Here is a 19,334-nt window from a genome sequence, read left to right on the forward strand (position 1 = left end):
GCTGGTAGGGGAGATTCCCTGTCAAGCATCATAAATTCCTCATCTCCTTCAAATTGTAAATCAACTTCCTGACATTTAGTAATGTTTTCTGGAAATCCAGGGATGGTTGATGGGTCAAAGGGACTGCTAACCTCTATGGATGCTTCCAAGCCAGAATCAGCACCCTGATCAAGATTATGCCAGTCTTTCCAGGGTGACAAGTCACCTTGCAGAGAGAGCTGGGAGCCACTGTGGTGACTTCTGTCCCCAGACATGCAAACAAGACCATTGCTCACCCCACTATCAATAGTTTCTGTCGTCTCAACCTCATTGTGTTCATAGGTTTGATTCCCATGGTCAAGTGGGTGACTGGGGCTCGCATACCAGGATGAGGCCATATCTTCTTGCTTTCTCTGCCACAGTTCCTGATCTGAGGAGGACAGCAGGGAACACCCATTAGCCCGTGTAAAGTATTGACTCTCTGAAAAGTCCTCTGAATATGACTGGCAAAGTTTTGAGCAGTCAGACTCAGAGCGGCTGAGTTTTGGGGTGGAATAGTCACTCTGAGACAGCCAACCAGGGGTCAGATCAGAGTAGTAAGCTTTTGCATGCTTGTCTGGGTCATAGTAAGAGTCATCAGCATAGTGAACTGCTCCTGAGTAGCCTGCTTCTTCTCCTGACCGGCTGTGGTCATGGGATCTCCTCTTCTCTGATTTGCTCTTGTGAACCGGTTTTGAAATCACCATTGCATATTTATTTCTGCTTAACTCATCTAATTCCTTATCACTATCCATTGAGTCCCAGTCATCACCCTCCATTGGTTTATCCTTTCCTGGGACCTTTATATCCATGCTTTCATAGGTCTGTGAGGAAGACAATGTTTTGTCTTTTCTCTCCTTTCCATCATGTGTTAAACTATCAGTAGAGACTGTTATGCCTGTTCCTTTAAGTTTATAGCATTTTTTCAAGACTATATCCCTCTCTTGGGGTGTTGCAAAAATAACAATAATAGGGCGGGGCTTAGCATTAGAACATTCTCTTTGTTGGCCTAATCTATGAGCAAGTTCAATTTTTATTGTTTTATGGGCATCAATAAAACCCATTTTGTCTTTTAATATTTTATATATAAGGCTCTCTGTTTTCTCTGACTTATCTTCAGGAACATTGAGAAACCGCAAGGTTGAATTATTAGCCTGATGGCTAACTTGTTTGATGTAATCATGAATGTCTCGTGTTTCCCTCCTCGACTGGACAAATCCTGAACGAAGTTGTTCAATCTCACTCTGGACTACTTCCACACTGCTGGAGATCTCATCAATGGAGCTTTTTAGAGCATTTACATGGCCACGGAGCTCTGACAATTCTGTCTCTATCTGACTAATTCCTTGAAGCTCCTTAAAGATCATCTCCATAACATCCTGGGTCTGACTGATGCAACCCGTAGAAGAGGATCCAGGTTCCAGGGTTGTGCTCTTTTGCTGCCTTCCAGCACGGTCCAAGGACTTGCTCCGGATGCCTAAGGTTTTCCTCCAATTGCTAACTTCGGAATCTGAAGAAACACATTCCTGACTCTTTTTCCATTTTCTTAATTTGCGTAAAGCACCTAGTCTAAGTGTGTGTAGACTAGAACGTTCCACTCTTTCACCCTCAGAACTTCCATCAGAAGGAGCCAAACTGATTAAGCTCTTCCGGTTTCGTCTTACTGGCATTGTGTAAGATTTATGCTCATCCAGTCGCCTGACCAGTTTTGTCTCACTCAGAGAGTCAGAGTAACTACTGTCAATTGAGAGAACCTCAGGAAAGATGCTTTCATTATTATTCAAAAACAGAGAGCTTTTTGGGAGTCCATTTGCAATAGCTACTCGATAACTAAAAGTGGGTGACAGGGAGGAACAGTCGTTCTTTCCGTCGTCTTCCTCGAGTGATATGTTACGTGCCGAAGCGCATTTGGAAATCTTTTTAACTGTGGTCTTCAGCGTTGTCGAGAGAGTTAGATTGTTTGCTTGCAGATCAGTGGTCAATTTAGGCTCTTTATTTTCGCTTCTCTCTTTCTTCTTTATTGGGTTTGCCAATTTCTTTGTAAACATTCCTTTGCAAATCTTTTTAATGTAGAATGATACAGTCTTTATTAAGGCAGAAACCATGGATGGCAATCCTGACTATTTTTATCATCAAGTGAATGAAGTTGGATGAAAACTTGTCCCTGACAGACAGATCAGCTCACGATGGCAAAAACCCCAGTCCACTTAGAGTTTTGCTAATACTTGTAAATCCAGTGGTCATCCTCGAGAAAAGGAACATTTCTCTGAAAGACAAAGAAAAAAAAAAAATGATTATCTAGCAGTATAAATGCTGTTTAAACATAAATATGAATAGAATACAATCATACAAACCAACCAACAAAGGAGTTCACTAAGCAAGTTATAGTTGAATTATTTATACAATCATGTGTTTCAAATGACTGAGAGGTGAGCAATTGGATGTGTCACATCCAGCCTCTACACCAGTTGATAGCCAATTATTCTAATTACTTCAATAATCCAATAAACTTTTCAGGGTATATGTGAACAAAATAGAGCACCAAATTGGCAGAATCACAATTATACATAAACATTGTTTCATAAAAAAAATATGGATTTACAAAAAACAGATGGAATTTGATTAAACATCTTATGAAGAGGCTAAATCTAGCATTTTTCAAAAATTAGATTCAAAGAGAAGACAAAATAGCACATTTAATTTATAGATAATTGAAATGGAGGATAATGTTTGTGATTTCAAAATTTTAATTAAGTTAATGGCTTTGATGCTGTCAAACATTTACAGTAATTATTTTAATTAAAATTGTTAATCTGCTAAACCATTGTAAACAGTATTTTGAAATAGTACGTATCTCTATTGGTGAGCTTATTTATTTCATTTTTTTTGTATTTAAGAATGCATTTAATCTTTGATAGTTATGTAAATGTAAAAACATTCTTAAACACAATCCAAACACAGGCCACTATGATTTTCAGTCATAAAAGTTAAATATTAAATATTAGAAAATAATAATATTAACAGAAAAACAATAGAAATGTAGATAGATTAAAAAAAGGACTATAGCATATTTTATCGACTGAGAAGATGTATGACTTGTAGACTGACTTTTTGTAATTGATGGATCACAACCCAAATCGCCCTCGCCCATCATTACATCACAGGAGTTGATTTTTAAATATGTCCTGACATTGATTCAACTACTTTCACAGGCATTTGTCTCATATATGATTGTTTCAATTCCTGTCTCCAAGCAAAAACTGAACTGTACAACAACATGATCACAGTCAACTGGTGTTAATCACTGAGCCGCTGAGGGTTAATTGCCTTGCTTAAGGGCATCTGTAGTTGTTGGAGAGCAGTGGATCATTTGTTTTTTCCAACATGATGTACAAGTGAATGAGCCATTTCTATGTTAGATTTTATTTTTCAATGGTATGGCATGGCATCCCAATATAACAGCGTGTATGTTGTAGTCAAGAGTCCTACAAATGAAGAAAGAGCCAGAAATATTTTTTTTAATTGAAATGCTTGAGATTCTTTGATTGAAGTTTCAGAAACAAAACATGAAGGACAGATGCTACGGAATGAATAGACTGAATGTGTCTTCTGTTGTTAACATAATTTCTAAAAGGTTAGCATCAAATGTTGACAAAGGTTGAATATAACCAAATTATTTTCCACATTATGTAAAACCTAGATGACAATGGCTGGAATGCAATGCCTTGAGACAGCGAAGGTGGGAAAATATTCTAAATATACATATTAAACATAACTATTGATTATGTTAGGTATAGTTTTTATTCAGCAGGTAAAATATGGACTGTTCTTGCACTCATTTGCAGCAGTTTATTGGTTATCTCCCATGTCAGTTGCTCCTGTCTGCTTATCCACACCGCGGGTGTACCAACAGACATCTACTGTAGACAATACATTGACAATGGCTGAGTAGTTTTTGCGTCTGCACACTGTCTGAACAAATCACAATAAAAGAGAGGCTGGTGTATAATTAGTCCTTATTGCCAATGAGGGAGGTGCCTCTCTTCTTATAAAGCCAACATCCTGACATCTGCATGTTAAGGTTTGACAAATTAAGCATTCATCCTTTTCCACAGTTAATGTTGATATGCAAATGACATAATAACGCCCACGAGGGATTGTCTATATTGTCCCATTAGAGCATAATGATGCAAGAATTAGGAGAAAAGCATCAAAAATAACTAGATCACCAAATGCCATTTGTATGTTATATCACAATAACCACAGGACTTCCAAAGAAATGATTATGTGAGCAGAGCCACTGAAAGATTTACTACAAATTAAAAGTACAAGAGCATGTGACATTGACATTTCGTGTTGAATGAATGAATACTTTATTTTGGCTTAAAAAAAACTACCGGTAAATAAAATCATATTTACAACATAATTTATCAGACAACAACCAAAAAAGGAATAGGCTGAAGCCCCCAGGCTTATTTTTGCCTATCCTATATCATCATAGCAGTAATTTGTAATAAAACATCAGTACTACATCATTACAAAACACATGATATCTTAAATAAAATGTCATCAAATATCATTGTAACATTTGATCATTTTAGATTTTAAAGTCTTCTTGAAAACTAACATAGAATTGCACATCTGTATTTCCTCATTTAATCAATTCCATAATTTTACTCCCAGAAATTACACACATCTGTATTGCGATTGTGTTAGATTATTCAGATCTGCAGCAAGATCACTATTGCTAGGTAGCATAATACAGGATGAAGTGCAACATAAATCATTCCTCATAGTCATAACCAATCCAACCACTTCAGTATCTCCATTTGAAACTTCAACATCTGTATGGCTGGGATGTTGTAAAATAAATAATAATCAACTTTCCCGGACAGGAAGACTTCCCAAAAGGGGTTGTGTCAAAAGAAAATCTTGGAATTCCCGTGTGTATATTTATTTGGCCCTCCCATCTATGAGTCAGACCAGAGACACCTCCAGAGACAGGGAGCACCTCAGCCACACCTACTCCCCCCTGCGCTGAGGTGCTGCCCCCCCTGTAGTCGAATAAAATGCCCAGGGACTAGTTTCTCCATTTTCCTACTGCATTGGATTAGAGATTAGAACTCTAAAAATCTACTCCACTCTCCTTTTAATGAAAATGAGTGTCAGTTAGCGGCACGCTAACCTGTTTCTCACAAACGCGCAATCTGCCCTCTCTAATGGAAACGCAAGTTAAACCAGTTTGAGGTTATTTAGGCGCAAAGCAATGAAACTACGCGCCGCGTTCATTCTCTACACAGTCTGTGTGACGCTAAAGAATATAGTGTAATCCTTTGAGCGATGTTAATGTGTTACGTCATAGCTCTAAAACACATGATTATGGAAATGGTGTGAATTTGTGCACGTGGGTGTGTGCATGCCTGGGCGTCTGTGTGAGCAGTGGTGCGCGCACACACATGCGCGACATGCCTTCCTCCGTTAATGGTCGTTTTTAAGCGTGTATTCTGAGAAAAGATTGAAGCGTGCCAGTGTGTGTGTGTGTGTGTATGGGGGTGGGGGGGGGGGGATGTGAGGGTGTGTGCATCTTCAGATCGTAATGCCATCATGCCCAAGCTCAGCATCCTCCTTTCACCCACGATGTGTATTTCCCACCATTGAAATATATTCCTGCAGAATCCAGGCAGCATCACAACATTTTGATTTTATAGCCCTCATAAATCACAATATTACTATTTCTTTGCGCGGCATGGCGGGAACCATTCTCGCCCCTTTTGCTCATGGTGAAATAACAGCATCGCCCGCATGCGCTCACGTTGAGCCTCACGCAAAACAACATGGGGAAGGTTTGAATGAAAGCTGTAGCACATTTGTAGAATAGATAGTATTTCTATCGGATGTGTTTTGGACAGAAAAAAACCCCGCAGCAACAACAAAAGGACTCACAAACATCACCACCTTTCCATTTGTACACGTTTTTCACCCAAGCTGCATCGACAAACGATCGAATGTATTTGCGTTAGTCCCAAATAACCTTTCATTCATCCACTGGCAGGGCCACAAAAAAAAAAGAGGGCAGGGATGCAACAATAAAAACACGCTACAAGATGAAGTCAAACACTCGCCAATCCGCGCAAAAACGCATCCAGACCCCAGAATTGGCCGCCGCCGCACATACCTTTGTCAAATCCTAATCCAGGACGCCGATAGTGGATCACAGCGAACCTTGAGGAGTCGATTCCCCGGTTTCAGCGAGGAGAACAGCTGGGGAGGGCGGGGGGGGGCAGCGGCTTGGTGCGCAGCCGCCTGCCTGCTAATACCAGAGCTCACAGGAACTCTCCGCGTCCGTCAGACGCCACATCCAAGTGCACTGTCTCCGCGCAGACACGCACACGCCTCTCCTCCATGCCGCCTTCTGGACCCGCCTCTCGCGTCAATGTGCGCGTTGTGGTGGAAGATGCTGCCTTTAAAGCCGCGAGTTGCACGGGTTTGATTCGCACCACGATTGGGCAGACACAGACACACACGTGCGCGCGCACACACGCACACTGACTCCCCTGGTCGCAGACACGGTCACGGCCGGGGCGTCTCGTCCAAATTGGGATGCAGACGGGCGGTGGTCGCTCCGCTGCCGGGACTGAGGCAATGTTCTCCGATTGAAGAAGGATTTCTGTCTCTCCTTTATTCAAAACTATCTCTCCTCCCTTGTTTCTGATCTCTCTCTCTCTCTCTCTCTCTCTCCGTACGCATGTATAACTTTTATTTTTAAGGTGTATCAATCCAAAAACTTTATATTCGCCTATATATAGACCAATAAAACTCGAGCACCCATAATGACCACTTAGTCTTAGACCTAATTTTCATAAAGGCTAGTGCGTGTGCACTGTGCGTCTCTGCTTTATGCGCGTGCCCGGGATTATTGCCATGCCCGTGGGGAACAAGGAGCACAGTTTTATCTCCAACCGTTAAACACACTTTATAATCTGAGGCAGCCTTCCAGAGGATCATTGTAATCTGTACATCACAGCAGTCCACGCTGTGGGTGCAGCCGCAGATCTGAGAAAATATGACTTTGCCTCATTGCAATATTGCAGGCTAAGTGGATGACGGGAAATTGTTGCCTGTCCTTGTGTGACATTTCGTTAATTGAGGCTTTAATTTCATTTTGGCAGAGACAAATGAAGACGAACAGAATGAAAACACGGCAGGTAGAGAGTCTCATAACAGCATTTCATCTCCCTCAGCGTCTGTGGTGAGCAGGGATGTAAATATTGAAAACCTTGTCTTTACATTCTGATGTGTGTGTTAAATTCCAACGACAGCGCCCCCCCTCTCTCTCTCTTTCTCTCTCTCTCTCTCTCTGCGGGTGTGTGCGCAGATGGGTGCAGCTACCGATGTTGCGTCCCGCTCGCCCCTTGCTGGTGATAAAAGCAACTGCAACGTTGGAAGCTGGCCTGTGTTAGGAAAAGCCTGACCCAAATAATTCCGTCCAATTATTTCAGTGTACGCATTTATGTTCAGGTAAAATAGCTGAGGAATTTCTCTTTCATTTCATCCTTTTGGACATGATTTAGTTACGCCTAATGTAATTTAAGACGTGTTTAATTCAGCAAATTATGCATGCATAGGAATTATTATAGCGTTTTTAATTTGTGAAACACTTATACTGTTTTAGAAAAGCCTCATGCTGCATTTTTTTTTCTCCACCACTCTCCATTTGTCCATTTTGCTATTTCAGTCTAATTTACACTCATTCTCTGCAGCAGATCCTTGTTCTTGTTTTTGCTGTTACCTTTACCTGCCAAGGGAATACCAGCCAAGACTCCTGAGGTCTGTTTACATATCCATCCCCATCTTTCCCCATCTTCCATTCTCTTCCCATCCCTATAAGCGCTCAAAACCTTGTAGCCTATATATTTCATCCGCCACTTTGTCTGGTTTTCTCTCTGCAATGATCATCACTTATAATGTGATTTTATTTTAGACATGAATACATGTTCAACAAAGTCATTGTATGTGATTATTAATTTTTCATCTTTATTAAAGTTTTAAATGAAAATAGGTAGCATTGAATTTAAATTTACTATAAAATTATCTGATTTGCCAACCAGTAGCCCCAAATAATATATGTCCACCCTTGTAAGCACATTTAATGAGCATTTATTCTTAGTCTCAAACCTCCAATGTGCTGCTAAAAACAGTTTTCAATTATTTTCATGAAATTATAAGAAAAAGATCACCCAGGCCAAGTACAGCAGGCACAAACAAATGCATGGTGTTATTTCTTTAATAGCTCCAGGCTTTGCACAGCCACAGAATCAAGGATATCTGATCAGTTTATCAATGCGTTTTTAATAACACTTGATCCATTCTAATAAACTTTCCTCACTTTTTCTCACCAAGGACCTTAAACTCTTAAATGCTCTCATTTTTTTCCCCCGATCTGAACCAAACGTCATTTTTAGATATTTCATTACAGAAAATGTAAGACACCCAAGACCAAAATATGACCTGTCATTGTATAGCTGATGAACGAAACCGCTTCAATGACCCCTGGGGATTATCAGACACACCTTAGAAAACCATCATTCCAGCTAATTGGCAATGCACCATCATCTGTTCTGAAAGAAAGTTACTGGCAATATGTGAAGAGTTCTCCAAAAACGTTTAGCAACCGATGCACCTCTATTAACAAGTTTTTCTTTAATGCGGTCACTGTCTTATAATTATCATTGTCTCTATTTCTAAGTAAAATCTGCATATGTGATGAATATACAAAGGAGTGATTCTATTGATCGATGGCTGCTACTTTAACACATACCACCATTCTTTGTACCATAAATGACATTATCATGACATTTAGTGGGTTAACTCTAGTGGCTTTTACATGGTCGTTTACTCAATATGCTGCATTTGACATTTGCATTTGATATTTCTGGAAAGGGTAAAAGTATATATATATTCCACGGACATCATGAATAAAGCTGTATTTTAGTAGCTATTTTTAGTGATGTACTTCAAGGATAAAATCTTGTACCAATCTTTTTATATAAGCAACATCTGTATGCCTGTTTAAATGATCCAATTGTACTTGCAATTTTGTACACCATTTTAATGTGTTGTTATCTGATGTTGCTTTATTTCAATAATATGATGAAATGACAATTCAAATTTGTATTATAGTATAATAAAGAATTTCCCAAAGATATTTTGTTTTTCAACCTATGTACACCTGTCTACACAGGCGTGCAGCTGCAGTGCTTGACAGAAATAGCACATAATTCAAACATTACTTTGCATAACTTTAATAGACCTTTGTCCTCTGGAGGCAGCAACAAGTAAAAGTTGGCACTAATGAAAAAGGCAGCTGGCCATTATATAGCCTTTTAGTAGCTAAAAAAAAAATATTTCATTAAATAGCCAAGGGCTGATGCAGTATTCAGTCTAGCACATGACCATCTGCTTGCAGCAAAACATATTTTCATTTGTGTTGAGAAGAGAGACAGAATTAAAGGAGTGTATTCAGATCATGCAGCTGTTGACACCCAGCTGGCATCAATTTATGCTGTCTTCATAATTATAGCAGAGGGTTAACTCTTTCATTAGCACCTGGTGAATCAGAGAAAATCCAACGGAGGTTAACAATTTCTATATATCACACATGCCTGTACATGGATGACTTGTCCCAGAGACTGAATAATTGTAGAACAGGATGTGTGATTGGTAACACTCTGATCAATCATTTCATGTACGGCGATGATCTCGCCATCCTTTCTCCAAGCAGCGCTGGCTTTCAGCAGCTGCTAAATGTATGCTCTGATTTTCGACTCAAATATGATGTTAAATATAAGGCAGAATAGAGTGTTGTACTAGTCTGTCGAATGAAAGCAGACAAGGACCTTTGTTTTCCTGACTTTCATTTGTCTGGGCAAAAGCTGACTGTTTGTAGTAAAACAAAGATATTTGGGTCACTTTCTGACGGAGCAGCTTTGTGATGATGATGACATTAATCGTCAATGCTGCAGTCTGTATGCACAAGCCTATTGGCACCAAGGAATACCAAGGAATACCTTGGTGCGAATGTTTTACATGTGCACCGAGAATGTTCAAATCAAACTGCTTAGGACACACTGTACACCTTTGTACACGGCCCCATTGTGGTGCAAATATATGAAGGGCACACTGCAAAAGCTCAAAGGCTTTTAGAATGTTGTTGAAAAAGCCCCGGTCCAGCAGTGCTAGCCTGCTTTTCTGTCAAGCTCATGTGAACTCGTTTCATGCTCTAATGAGGACTCTGCTGTACAGATTCATGTGCCGTTTAAATGACTGTAAGAACTCTCTTGTCTGGACTCTTGTGTCCCCCAGTGTCAGTGCTGTGGGGTACCAGTCAGCTCTGTGGAAGCGCTGGTATATGTGCCTTTTATAATTGTCATTTGTGTTGTTGTATGTGTTCCTTTTTTTATGGGCCATGAGCCTGTTAAAGATAATCATGATGAGAATACACACACACACACATCCCCAGGGTGTGCAGCCGTCTTCCACTGGACACAAAGTAGTTTTGAGCAGCTTTTAGACACATATTACACTTAAAATATGACCTTTTAAGTGTACGCCACAGGAGTTGTGAAACCTTTCCATTAGTTTCATTTCATTTTACTTTTGATAGTTTAAGTAAAGATTTCTTACAATACCTTTAAATTAATATTTACTAGATTTTAATTGCTGGGTCACCATCAAAATTGCTGCCCTAAGTGGAATTTGGATATGGTGCCCCTGAGCTCCCATGGCTGTGTATATATACATAAATAGCAATATAATATATTGCATCAACAATAACAACAGTACTACTACTACTACTACTACTACTAATAATAATAATAATAATAATAATAAAAATGTAAGTTTAAAAATGTTTCTTCGACATACCAGCAAGTGAAGCTGAAGCTTAGTTTTCTTATTTATTTATTTTTTCATTTTGTTGCCCTGGATCTCTGCTGCAGTGTTGATACCATCTCTTCGCCCATGGCTTGTGCCCTGCTGTCAACATCTCTGACAGTGATTGGTCGTCAGTCACCCACACATCTCTCTCTTTCTCTCTCTCACTCTCTCTCTCGCTCTGTTGAAGCAAACAAGCCCTTGGATGTAGTGTGCGTGTTTTAAATTATATTGACACTGTCTGACTGCACAATGACATTCCAGCCTGCATGTTGCCCTCCAGTATGTGGTCTGTGTGCAGGGAGGGGCCATCCTGTTTACTATGAGAATGAGATGTTATTTTATTTTAATAAAAAGTCTCACGACTTCTCCTGTTATAGACATTTTTCTCTTTGTAGATACACCTGTTTCTTTAACCACCGAATGAATTTCAGGTATTTTTTCCACTGGATTAAACCCAGTGGAGATGATAATGTGTTGTCATTTTACACTGATAACTCTGGCAGATGGTGATCCAAGACTCTTTATAAGACTTGTTACAATTTGTCCTTAGAGGCACTTTGAATTGTTGGGGTTTCTGACATTCATCAGAAAAAGACCAAAAGTGTTGGATTTGGAGTACACATGATTTCGACACATCCGACATTCCTTTGGTGAGCCAAGCATAGTATATATAATTTTGGACATACAATGTGGAGAACAAAAGCAATCTTTAAATTCACCCCACAGTCATTCATGGAAAACCCTAAAAACTATGTTATTACTATAAAGTTTCTACAAAGCACTAGACAATTTTATTTAGATTTGATCATTTACTCATATACTAATGTTATTAAGTATGTACAGACAGGCAGGCAGGCAGATGTGCATACTGATCACTGATCATTGCAACTCACCATAATTATGTGTCAGGGGGATGATAAAGATGTGATGACGATGATGATGATGTACAAAATACTACTCATAAAATAATCCATTCATGAAAGATGCTTTTGGGGTTCATAATGACATGACATGTTTTACTCAAAGTGCTACTTACTGGATTATGCTGCAATGTGGCAAAATAATTTTCACCTGCAGGTCTGTGCTTTCGTGCTACTTTGGGTAATTGCCATCTTAGCTGATGATGGTGACAGGTAAAGGTTTTTTGTTTTTTTAGTGAGAGAAGCTCTACACTTAAAATCTCAATGAGCTGAGAGCTTATTGTGGTAAATAGCATTTCATGGCCCAGATGACAAAACTGTCTTGTTCCTCTGAAACCCTGGATTTTTTTGAGTGGAGATTTCACAGCTGATATTATTCATGCAGCTCAAGATGTCTCTCGGCAAAATTGTCACAATCACTGCTGCTGTTTAAACCATATCTAACTGTGATTAACAATCAGTTTCAAATTGAAGGTGATTTATCAGGCTATAATGCACAATGCTAAATAAAAGTGTAACCTCCATGGGGCTCATAGTTGTTTTTTTGATTATTATACCAGGAAAGTTGATATATTGTTTAACTCTTTGGCGTCAATGTTTGATAATGTATAATTACAAAGATAAGAAAGCTGGCAAAATTGTGGATTTATTCAAAAACCCTTCAGATAGACTGTCATCTGATGTTTTAAATGTTGGACGGTGTCCTTCTCAGTAACATTTTCTCCATGTAAGACTTCCCTGTCATTAAAGACATAATATTATACTAGTGGTCCAGCTCTTGTTAATGGCAGCAGAGCATCTGTGTTCCCCTGTCTGATTCGTGCTTTAATTACAAATGAGACATTTAAGGCAGAGACTTCCAGGTAACCAACGTGCATGCCAGAAAATCACTACTCCTCATTAGGAAACAGTTCAGGACGTAACTCCTTAAAGCTGCAGCTTGCCTTCATGCTTATATAAGACAACCAGCTAACGTCAAAACCTTAATGTTCAATGGATGTAAATGATTATGTGGCTCATGTAATCTAATTTTCAGTTCAAATAAAGATGCATATATCCAAAAATTGTTCATTTATAAATATGCAACACATAGTTTGTTTTTTGGTTGGATTGTGTGTTTCGTGTTGTTTCTTTTGTGATACTGATGGCAGTGGGGGTATTTTCTGACTATCAGAATATACAGCATCAGTCTAATACAATGTATTTTGATGGTTTGGCAAAATAAATTTATTTGAATTGATATGATCTAAAAATAAAACCCTCAGCTCTTATTTGACCATTTTCACCTTTGCTCCCCCCCCGAATCAGGAAGTCCCACATTGGGAATGTGCAAACACATTTATGTCCACAGCAGAGACCAGCCAGTAGTCCAGACCTGACAACCTGCTAATTTCCATTACTGTTAGCTATTCCTAATTCTTACTCATTGATGAGTCACTGCAAAACACACACACACACATAGATGTATAACCCTAACATGGACAGACTGGTCATAATTCTGAGAATGAACAAAACCCTCATAAGAGGTAAACATCTCCATAGCATTCATCCATCCCATATTTTCATCTTTTTTTTGTGTGTGTCATACGCACTCATGCAGAGTTGCTTGGGAGTGGATGTTTGCTGAGTCAATAATGAAAGGATAGCTGATTATCATTAAAATTAGCACGTAGCGCCGCAAAGGCCTCCTACGGTAGAGCGTCGGCGACATGGCTGTGTCAGCACAGTTCTTCCTATTTACTGTTTAGTCTCGCAGCAGGCTGCAGAAGATAGATAGCACCAGCACAAAGCATGCAGTGCAGCGAGATAAAAGCGCCACACAATGTGCTGGGGCTCCCAAAGCACCTGGCATTGCCTGATGTGGCACCGGCCATTATAACTGCATGTTGAGATGAGAAATCTGTTAAAGTGAGAAAGAGATTGATTGAGAAATCAGGGAAGAAAGAGAGACATGTGTTTGTGATACAGTCAACATGTCCTGAGGTGACTCAGAAAACATATTTAGTCTTAAACACTTATGAATATAGTGACATTTAATAATGAAATTAATTTGGTCTACACTGTTCCTCCTAAATCCTCCAAAAAGATAAGATGATATCATGACAATTGGAGGATAATATATTAAAAACAATAGCAAAAATAATTTGTCTCAAAGAAAAACAAAAAGAAGAACCCCATGAGATCTCTTCTTGAATGTTGGTTCCTTTAAGTTTGGTTAAAGTTTTTACAAAACACTAGACAATTTTATTTAGATTTGATAATTTACTCATATGACTTATAACCTTATAACCTTAAACATCTACACCTCATGCCCGAAGTGCGGCGTTTACTCCTCTCTAGACATAACTACCTGACTTTGCAGAAACGAGCCAGATTTAAGTGTAGAGGCCAATTAGCACACACACACACACACTCACACCCTTCACGTGCACAGAAAGACACACACAGTACAATATTTCAGAGAGAAACAACATACATTTTTCAAGCATCGAGAAGATAAAGGATGTGTTCCTCAGTAACATATACCCTAAGATGAAGCTGTAAATGTATATGCGTATGTCAATAAGCTCTTGCTACAACATGCGGCTAATTATGTTTCTGTCTTGGTGATAAATGTTGCTCTGCTTTGAGTTACTTACATCTGCTCTCTCGGTTCCTCTATTACAAACACATGCACACACATGCGCAAGCACACACAGAGTTAAATCCCCCCCCGAGAGCAATTATCACAGAGTTTGTGATATATCTTTTAGTTGTGTTATAAATCTTTTCTCTCCTTTTGTTATGACAATACAGCACATTCTGCAGTTATTTAGAGAAAACCCCAGGAAAAGGCACCTTTTTTAAACCAGCAGCTCAGTGACTGGGTGAAGTTGTTACTGTGGGGAGTCGAAGGAAGACGGAACGGAGCTACCTGTCATCTTCAATCACAAGTGGATTTGTTAGAGGAACAATGTATTCACAATGTTTTTTTGTGGTTATAAAATAGGATTGTACAATTACTCATAGTTGTTGCCACCCCCATTCAATACATGAAGAAGATTCACGAAGAAATATTGAAACGTTTAAATTAGAAATCTTTCCTTCGGCATCATAGCAGCTGAGTTCAGTCGGCAAAGCATAAAAAGCCCCTGCAACTGGTTGATAGAGCAATCACAGTCAACCAAGACTCTAATGCGAGGCAGAACACAGTCAGCACCACCTGGACTGACTGCAGGAATGTCTGTGGCTCAATGATCAAGACATGCGTGACCGTATACATTGCCCTTGTAACCTTCATAAAGAAGTCACTGCTGCAGTGGGAAATAACACCCGACTCCAAGGACATCGCAAAGATGAATACAGGTGCAAGATACACCTGCATGACATCAATCTAGAAACCCACACTGAGTGAAACACCGACCCACTTATGATAAAGAAACACATGTAAACACATTAATGTATGAAGATAAAATGTACATTTTGCTACAGGTGAGAGAGGCACGGCACACTTGGGATGAGACGCCAGTTCATTATAGGCAATAATTACCCTGTGATGGTATTTTCCTTTTTAAAATACCTCCACCATTCCAATTCCATACTTTTATTATTAATTTAACTGGCTGTAGTAAATTCAATTCAATTCAGAAGATCTTTGCATCTAATTAAAACCACTGATGGATGGAGCCATATATTTTATTAGAGATAAATCTCTAATGAAATATATCAAATCATCTTCCTTTGCTGAGTTCTCAACAAACAACTCTAAAACGAATTACCGAAACATGCACAGCCACGACCACAAATGGAACAAGTTACTTTGTACTTAAAGGACCTTTATTGAATTGATTTTGTTTTTTTTATTTTGAAAGATTCATTTCGGAAGAAAAAAATATATAGTGTTACGTTGCTTACCAACCACAGAACCTCTTCCTCAGTCACTATCATTTACTGCAATGCATTAAGTGAACACATCCCAGGATTTCTAATCAATAAATTGTGCCACGCTACTAACATTACTAAAGCAATTTAGAAATATGGAGCTCACAAGCTTACTCAATCATCACAATGATTTCAAGTTAAATGTGCTTTCACTTCCCACAAAACAGTCAGTGTTATCAAATTGAACTCGGTGGAATCCATTAAAGTGGCCGCTGGCTGGAAGACGACAAATGTTTTCTGCACATTGTGGAATGGGCTTGATGGAATCGCTGAATAAGATGAGTGCTTGTGTGCTGTGGCCTGTATGTCAGTGGCCTATGCCCAATCAATCAAAGCCCTTAAGGGCCATGTGTTTGAAAGCCCAAAGCAATCAATGACAATGTAGTTGCCAAGTTATTTCAACTCCTCATGGTTTCTTTAGTTTTCATGATGAATGAATGACTGTTTTAAGACATTGTGACATCATTATTCTTTCAAGAGGATAGTAAAGCCAGGTGCAATGTTGTATTGGATAAACCCTGATGAATCCTAGGGGGCAGTGAAGGAATGAAGACAATGAGAGTCTGAACAGGGTGGAGGGGAGTCACAGAGAGAGAGAGAGAGAGCGAAACATTAGGCTAGCCTTTCTGATTGAACACGAAGAAGCTTCAAAGAACAAATCTTGTAGATAAGCAGTTCGAATTAATTTCTTTAGTTGATCAGATATTTCAAATGTGGTATCAGATCTTCCTTTTCCTTTGTGTGCATTCTTGATGACTGTTGATTTAAAAAGCTCAACAATGTCAAATCAGCAGCCACAACAAATTTTCCCCAGATCAGAGCCAGAGGCTGCCTTGATGATGCACGAATATTGGCTGCATTTGTGTCCCTTTTTAATGTGCAGTGACTGAAGAACGCTTTTCTTCCCTTTCAATGCAGCAACCTAGAGTAGATGTATAATATGTGTTTCTGTAAAGTACATGAAAAGGCTTCACCTGTGGGCAGATAGGCCCTACAGGATTGAGCTCTGCTGCCAGAAAGTCGAGAGAAAAAGAATGCCTGCAAAACTACAATTTATTAACTGGCACCATACATAGATAATCCAGCCAAACCTGTCTGTTATTTATATTTTGATAGATTTTTCCCTGCAGGACGTTCAAGCTGAAGGTCTCTCTTCATTTACTCATTTTAATTGGCTCGCCATGAGGAGGATCATGTCTGTCAGTGGCTTCCAGTAACATACACTGTTATTTTTGTACAGAATTCTCACTCAACTGAGCAATCGTTAGTTTTTCCTGCAACATTGTTTGTCCTCCTTATCCATATCATTCAATCAAACCTTCTGGATGTTCCCTATTCTCTCTAAAGAAGATACTGTGTCTTTGTTTCATATGTCTAAAACAAAAATGTTTGTCTGTTTACTTTTTTTTTTTTTTTTTTGTATCTGTAAAGCACACCTTATTTGTTAGAGAATTGCAGTGCTTTTGTGGAGCAGGCATTGAAAATTTGTTACAATTTGACAGGAAATTAAAGCCATCCTTTATACAAGGAGCTGGTCAATTAATCCTAATTTATTTTCAATGATGATTTTTGCATTAACTGATCGATTAAGCAAGACAATCAAGACAAAATAGTTATTGCTCGCCACTTTGTGTTCCCATTGTTGCTTGCTTATTCTGTCTGGCCTACCTCTAAAATCCCGAACACTCTGTCAGTCTGGCTGTCATGGTTAGTTCAACTCACTGTGGTCAAGTCAACCTCGAATAAAGCCAGACAGGCTTCTCACTGCTTTGATTCTGTCGCATCTGTTGTTCAATAGATGTTTTCAATTCAGTGAGTAATCCTTTTTAGTTACTGTCCTCTTGAAATTAAAATACCCATTATACCCAGTACCCAGTATAGTTAATACATCTAAACTGTTAAGTGTGCAGCCTGTGCCATTTTTAATTACAGCTGACTCATTTTATACATCCTGCTACAGTAGAATATAATCAAAACTGGAGATGCTTGTGCCCACACAGGCTCCAATATTGCAATGTCTTAAAACATATTTTCCAATCATTACCGGTAAGTATAATTCATTTGCAGGGTTGATGGTTCTCATGTTTAAGTAGATCATCTATGCTTTCACTCTTTTCAAGACTAATGCATCTGGCGTGTTCAGTTGGTTGACGAACCCACCACTCCTTACGCATCCTTAAGACCTCTTGATTTGCACTAAGCTTTGCCATTCGATGAGCAAACATGCACATGCTCAAGAAGCATTTCCTGCAGACATACTGTTGGCCCTCAAGAGCAAGCAGACCCTGAGTGGGTTGTAAGAGTGCAGAGAGAGGGACTGGGTCAGAGACTGTCTGGCTTTTATTGATGACCAGAATGACAATTCAAAGCAAGCTGCCAACGTGGCCGTCACAGTACTGAGTGTCGAACACCAGCTGTATTTATTTTCTTTGCGACACTCCCTGAAAAAAAGCTTGAAATAAACTAACAAAGACATTGGTATGATTTATATCACAATTCTGTTCCACAATAAATTTAACGGCAACCAATTTCATCGGAACGATTTGCATTCTGTATCTGTAAAATTAGCATAATTGGAAATAGTGGCCTTTCAGAATCTCAGTAAACTATATCTATATCAGTCATGACAACACAACAGAGCCGGGCGACATATTACCTTTTGCTCTTGGTTTTATTATTTCGATGAAGCTGTGCCTCGCAGCCTCATAGGGGCTGCACTGGGGCTTCACATCCTAAAAATAGGATTTACAGGAAAGCATCCAGCCGTGAGTGAGGCTCTCTGTTATCTAAACATTTACAGTTGATTTGATGTTGGCTGGAGGCTTTCTGCAAAACCATTGTTTTATTTCTCTCCCCTCTTCTCTCTTCTACAAGGAGAAACAGTTCACACAACCTATAAAAATGCCAAAATAATCATCAGCTTGTTCATCTTATATCTTAGTTAAAGTTGTTTTTATGCTGCAGTTTTGATGAGTCATCAGAAGCAGAGTTTGTTGCAGAGATAAATGTTCTGAAATTTAGGGGTAATATTCTGCATTCTCCTGTAAATCGTATTTCCTTACCAGTTCCAGATTGAGTATCATACTACAAAAATCCATCTTTCCAGACAGACAGGAGTGTAAGTTCATTGGGCTCAACTGTCCAAAGCATTGGAGGGTGTGAAGGTGAGGCAAGCAAGAGAGTACAGGCAGAGTGGAGAAGAATATCAGGAGGGATCTGGGACAGAAAGCTCCCAGCTAGGTTGAATGGGAATGTCTTCAGGACGGAAGTGAGGCCAGCCATGTTTTATAGTTTAGACAAGGTGGTGAAGCTGAACTGGGGGCTGGCAGAGCTGAGGGTCTTGAGGTTTCCACTGGGAGCAGAATGGACAGGATTATTATTGAGTACATTGGAGGGACAGCTCATATTTTATAGTTTGGTTGGAAAGTGAGAGAGATGAGGTTGAGGTAGTTTGGACATGTAAGTAGGAGAGATGATGGCTAAGCAAAGAAAAGGATGCTGATGATGGGGCTGCCAGGAAGACCAGTGAGGGGGTTTATG

The 19,334-nt window shown here is 39.3% G+C and overlaps 1 protein-coding gene across 1 annotated transcript; it reads right to left on the bottom strand.

Moving 5' to 3' along the window:
• Positions 1 to 205: 205 nt before the first annotated feature.
• LOC137917109 (protein unc-13 homolog C-like) lies at positions 206 to 2,123 on the bottom strand (the record flags this gene model as incomplete). The annotated part of the gene is made up of 1 exon (XM_068759994.1): positions 206 to 2,123. A coding segment is annotated over exon 1 (1,918 nt), but the record flags the coding sequence as incomplete, so codon positions are not given.
• Positions 2,124 to 19,334: the final 17,211 nt, after the last annotated feature.

This window comes from Brachionichthys hirsutus, unplaced genomic scaffold, assembly GCF_040956055.1.
Source record: "Brachionichthys hirsutus isolate HB-005 unplaced genomic scaffold, CSIRO-AGI_Bhir_v1 contig_1116, whole genome shotgun sequence".
Taxonomy (NCBI): Eukaryota; Metazoa; Chordata; class Actinopteri; order Lophiiformes; family Brachionichthyidae; genus Brachionichthys; species Brachionichthys hirsutus.